General features: G+C 46.6%; 1 protein-coding gene across 2 annotated transcripts in view; it reads right to left on the reverse strand.

Moving 5' to 3' along the window:
* EGFR (epidermal growth factor receptor) overlaps positions 1-4,327 on the reverse strand; it is a 151,406-nt gene extending 147,079 nt beyond the window's left edge. The window contains exon 1 of one of the 2 annotated variants that reach the window (XM_048952247.1): positions 2,204-4,327. In XM_048952247.1, the coding sequence (XP_048808204.1) occupies positions 2,204-2,315 (112 nt within the window). In that variant the 5' untranslated portion in view covers positions 2,316-4,327. The remainder of the gene's footprint in view (positions 1-2,203) is intronic. The other variant, XM_048952246.1, reaches the window with a different exon arrangement.
* Positions 4,328-6,000: the final 1,673 nt, after the last annotated feature.

The raw sequence follows: 6,000 nt of genomic DNA on the forward strand, positions 1-6,000 counted from the left end.
CCAGGTGCCACCTAGCACCTAGGCCATCCAGCAAATATAAGTGTAAATCCAGATAACTTCTTCTGTTTTTAATCTGGATCAATATTAGAGAAGGTGGGTTGAGAGAGAGGGAGGTATTGATTCCTGAGAGTGTTTTCCAGTATCCAACAACGCTGTTTGGTGTTGGATTATGCATAACTATTGGGTTTTGTTTTGTTTTTCATTTTCACAACTATAGTCACTCAAACAAAAAAGTTTTGTCTCATCCCAATTTGAAAAGATATTCCTAAACTTCTGGTAAAATATACAATTATATTTTAATTTCCATCAAACTATGACATCGCCCATTATAGGTTGATTCTGACCTTCTTGTAACAAAAAGGTTTGCCTACATACTTTTGGGGGATAGTACTAACTGGATTGAAATACTAAGAAGTACAAATGCACATGCCATTTGGACATCTAGAAGCAACAGAATTTTATCATAAGACACGAGTGTTGCAATGTTTATGGCAGTACATTTGCTTTCAGAACTGGAAAATGGGAAATTCAGATGCCATGGGGTCCCAAGGCGATGGGCTTTTGCCTAAATCAGCATCTTGTGATTCCCAAATGCTGCTTTATTCTGTACCCACCTTCTTTTCTCATTCATCCTCAAATGCGGAGGAAAACAAATAAAGCCCAAAGAATTGATTCTTGAAGAAGTTATTCTGCCTTTCCCTCTTCTAACCCTAGTCCTCCTCACATGAACAGTTACTCTCTAACAGAATGCTGACAATAATGTCTGTTGGAATTATCACGTAGCTGTTGATCACTTAACAATCCTCAAATAAACAGCACCCTCATAAGTTCATGAGACACAGAATTAAGCGCTTTAAAGAAGGCAACAATGTGTTTATCCCCGCATTTTACAGATTCTACAGGGTATGTGCACCTGGGAGATGCATTTCAAAGGACTTAACAGAAATGCAGGAGATGGAGCCAGCTCTGCTCTGCGTCACTTTCAAAGGGTGAGGAGAAACAAGAAAAGAAAAAGATCAGAAACCTGGGAAAGAAGAGCTGCCTACATTACATCAGCAACAGGTATGAACTTGATTTCTGGAACAAGGGAGCCTCTTCGCCGCTTTGAGGTTGTGCAACTAGTTCCTCAGAACGGGGAGCTGCTGCTCCCTTTCAAGATGGTTTTATTGCCCTCAGTTACAAAAAGATGGGTTCAGCTGTTTTCAGCCACACACCAGCTCTTCTAAACACCACTAATTCTCTTTTTCCTCTTTTTCTGTAGAAAGAAAATACAACAAATCTGCATTTTTTTCCTTGCTGGCAGATTTCCAAGATAAAGAGAACTGCACTCTGCCTGGAACAACGCTCGGGGCCTATTCACAGAAAAGATCACCACGCATGGAGAAAAAGTGGCGGAACTCTCCCGACACAAACGTTTCCTCACTCCTTAAACCAGTTTTTCAAAAACGTGTAAAAAACAAAGCCCCAGAAGCCAAGCAGACAGCCTCGCGGCCACCCCCCCGCCGTTCCCACGCACGGCTGCCGGGCGCTCAGCGAGGGTGACAGCATCGCGCGGGGCAGAGAGAGAGCACGGAACGCTCTCTGCTTTGATAACTGAGAGCGTTCAGAACCCTCGCTGAAGTTACCAGAACCCGCAAGAAGTTTCCCGTCTTCCCCTACACGCCCTACCCAGGTGTGTGCACACGTATATACATGCATTCATCTTTTTGGAGCGGAATGAGCTGAGGTGTCCGGCCCGAGGCGGCGGGCCGGCCGAGGCTGCCCGGCGTGTCCCTGCCGTGCTCGGTGCCATCTCCCCGAGCTCCGCGGGGCAGCTGGACGGAGCCGCCGGTCAGCACGGGGTAAAGCCGGGCGATGAGGGAGCTCGGGACACCGCGGAAAGAGCACGGGGGGCGGAGTGGAAAGGAGAGAAGGAAAAAAAAAAAAGCCTCGAGAGGGGAGAAGCACAAACGATGAGACGCGCGAAGGTTTATTCCCTTTTATTTCCTCCACCTCCTTCCCCCCCCCTCCAAAAGAAAATAAGCTTAGAATCAGGAAGTCAGAGCTGCGCGATCGCTGCTGTAGGTTTGTTTTCCCATCTTTCTCTCCCGTTTTTTTTTCCCCTTTCTCTTAAGGGACGAAGCCGGGACTTTCCCTCCGACGCTCCCCGCAGCACCAAGGCTCACACCCGGCAGCGCCGCTGCAGACCCGCACCGCCCGTTACCTTTCTTCTCCTCCACGGCGGAACAGAGGGCGACGCGCCCCAGCAGCAGCAGCAGCACCAGGACAGCGGCCCCGCGGGGCCCGGCGGCGGACAGGGGGCTGCGGACGCCCATGGTGTGCGTGGGACGTGACGGGAGCACGGAGCTCCCCGACGAGCCGCTCCTCGCTCTGCTCTGCCCTGCGCTCCGCTCCGCCCCGCTCAGCTCCTGGCAGCCGCTCTGCCTCTGCGCAACATGCTGGAGGGAGGCCGTCGAGGGTTGCGCGCACACGTGCCTGCCCAGCTACAGGCGGACTGCTGCTGCCTTCTTCTTCCTCTTTCCCCTCCTCCTCCTCCTCTTTTTTCCTCCTTCCTCTGCTCCTTCTGTCGCAGGGGTTGCGGAGCGGCTGGGGCCGGCCGCGGGACTACTGTGCCCAGCTCTGCTCTCCGCCCGGCCGCGGAGCGCAGGGGCTCCCTCTGGGGACGCCGAGGAGGAGGATGGGGCGGGAGTAAGGAGCGGGGGGAGGAGGAACCAGCGGCGCCTTCCCCGCCCAGGTAGGGATGGAGCGGCCCCTACCTGCCCCAGGACAGAGGAGGAGAACGGGTTGTGGGGGAAGGGAGCAGCTCGGCCGATTCCCCCGCTCGGTTTATGTGAGTGTTGAGGATATCCCGTTTTCCGCTTTCCCGGCTGTTTGTTTGCCCGGCAGCTGCCGAAGGCGCGAGCAGACGTTTGCGTCGCCGCTTGCGAAAAAGCCCCGTGGCCTTCAGCTCCCTCTCCGTGTCCTCCCGTGGGACACCGGGCAGCAGCTCAGCCTCTGCCGGGGAATGCAGCAGAAACCCATCTCGTCCCGTTATACGCAGCCCTCGTTTCTGCTACCTCGGGATCAGCAGAGCCCGCGAAAAGTCCCATTCGGTCCTATTCCCACGTGGTCATTTTGCCTCAAGAAAAACCAAGCTGATGCTAGATGTATTTTAGCAGGGCCCGTATCTGCCCGTGTTGTTTCTCTTTTCTACCTGTTGTGAGTAGTGAATTACTTTGCAAACAGACAGTAATACAGAAGTGTTCTTGGGGTGCTGCAGGGAAATCCACAAAGCAAAAGCACCATGCTCTTTCCCCCTCAGCTTTGCTACCCCAAGAAGCAAACCCAAGCAAGTCAACATGTATCTGTTTTGTTTTAAAGTGGGCTGCTGATCTGCAAGGTGAGAAGGAGCACTGCCTTAATGCTTAGGCATGGAAATGGGACACAAAGTGTCACTTGTCCGTGCTGGGATCTTCTCAAGCACACGGTTTTCCATCTCACCATCCGGCACCCAGACTCATGCTTATGTGGTGCTTACTGGAAACTTCTTTCTAAAGCTCCTGAAAAGATTCTGGTCACAAAGTCAATAGGATATGAACTGCTATGATTGATTGGGAACTCCAGAACTCACAGTGACAAGGGGCTCGGGAGGTGGACGTGCTAAATGCCTGTGCCTATCCCCATCAGTGTGTTGCTGATAGCAACACAACTGGATATCATAAATATATCACATAGATAGCAAATGTCCCTAATCATTTATTATTGAGATGAGCTTTTGGATGCTATAGCTGGCATGCTCTTTTCCTTATCCATTGTAAATAATACACAATAAATACTTTGAAGTAAACTCAGACATAAGTATATCCATACAACACTGCTCCTCTGATTGTTTCTGTGCCTTTAACAGGGGCAGAATTTGATCCTGCAACACAATATCCATTTAATTCAGTTTGCTTCAAAGATGCTTACACGGTGCAACCTCAAAAACTTTACGTGCGTATGACACATTTTCATTTGTTTAGACAAATTGGAAGATTTTTAAAAATGAGAAGCCCAGGAAAAAATCGTCTTTTAGAGAGGGGAGATTTGCAAAGTAACCTCAATACACACTAAAGGTTGCAGCTTGCATTATGAGAGGAACTGCAATTAAGACACCAAAGAAATGAACCTCAAATCAGTTCTACAGATAAATGCTAAATAAAAACAGATACCTCTAGGCACGCATGTTGCACAATGAGATACCAACATGAAACTGAGTTTTGATAATCTACAATAAAGGAAGGATTTGGCATGACAGTTAAAAAGTAAGCTAAGCACAGGAAAATGAAAACATCTTTTGCACATGAATTCAGTGGAGAAACTTGGCAAAGTCCTGTTCTAACTCATTTCAGAACAAGCACTTGCATTGCAGAATTTTTCATGCAATTGTGATTCTACCTCCTGTACTGTGCAGGAATATTTCATATTTCATTTACAGCCTATCGCATACTGCCCCTACACCAATCCACATGAAAACAAGCATTGATCCTAACTTAATTTCTCCTTCGTTCCTAACATGGTAGAGAGAAGACTGGGCAAGTTCTTCTCTGTGTTTTCTTTCCCACTCTGCAGACGTTCAATGCAGGGAAGTCTTGTCTGAGACTGGTGGTGCAGTACCACAGACTTGCCATGGGTTCTGACTTCCCGGCTTTTTGAACACAGATGCACCATTTCTATGGCATCTATGCTCTGCTTGTCAAGGTCACAAGATACATAGAGAGACTGAGGCTGAAGACACCAGTGATGACAGGCAGCTCTTTCAGGCCCGTTTGACATAACTGAACAATTTTTGTAAATTTGAACTCAAACATGGCATTTTCCCTACACAGCTGGCCACGTACCCAGAAATTGCATTTCATCCAACTTCTTTGAAGTTAGTGTAACAGAGTGAATTTCAGCATGGGCATACAGTATTTTTTCACATCGCAAAACTGTATGTGTGCAAAGGCCATGGGATAAAGGTCAGGCTTTTGACCATTTGTTTTTAAATTTATGGTTCATAGTGAGAATATTACACCAAATAAAACACCTCACTTCAACATTCTTCAGTGACCTCCTTTATTGAGCATACCTATCTCCTTTTTTTTCCTGTATGTTCAGCATATATACACATGTAAACTGTAATTCCATTACCCAATGAGGACTGGGTCAGCATTTGCATCTCACCAAAATTTACTAGCAACTGTTCCTCAGTAGTAACATGGTTCTTCTGTGCATGTTGCAGAAGTGGTTCTAAAGGGCAGAATCTTTGTTGGAAGAGCAGAGATGAAGCAGAGCTGAATTAACGGGATTTTACAACCTGGCTTTCTCAGATTTAATGTGTGTGGTGTTCCAGGCAGCAGACATCACAGTTTGCACAGCGGTTTGTATTCTATGATTGCTCACTGATGTTTTAAAACAAAGGACCGAGGTAATTATTCTTTGCATTTCATGGCACTTTGCACTTTCAAAGCACTGCACAAATATTAATTAATTTATAGTTGAAAATCACCTGTAAAGCAGGTTAGTAACTATCATTTTCATTTTGTAGATTGAAACTAATTTGTCTTGGGCAGAATGTTAGTGGCAGGACTGGAGTTATCACTCAACAGCTGTTTCTTTTGAACACTATTTAAACCCTGTCAGATTGTGCTGCTTCTAGAGAACATTTCTAGAGAACTGTTTAAATGTGTATATTTTAACACATTCAGCTTCTCTCTTTCCTCTCTTAACACTGATTGCTTGTTTGTACAGCAGCACATAGAAGGGAAAAGACCAACACAGACAGAGTTGATGGAATTAAGTCTTAATTGTAGAAAATTTCATAGTCAGTATTTGACAAGTGACCGTGATGTTATCTTAGGTAGATCTTCATACTTCAGTTTTAACTTCTTTACATCAGACTTAATCTACTACCTCAGTCCTCAAGTTCAATGTTGCATTTTCCAGGAAAGCTTCTCCTAAACCAGGAGTATGCTCTTAAATGTCTTAAGCTCTGATATT

This window comes from Lagopus muta, chromosome 7, assembly GCF_023343835.1.
Source record: "Lagopus muta isolate bLagMut1 chromosome 7, bLagMut1 primary, whole genome shotgun sequence".
NCBI lineage: Eukaryota > Metazoa > Chordata > Aves > Galliformes > Phasianidae > Lagopus > Lagopus muta.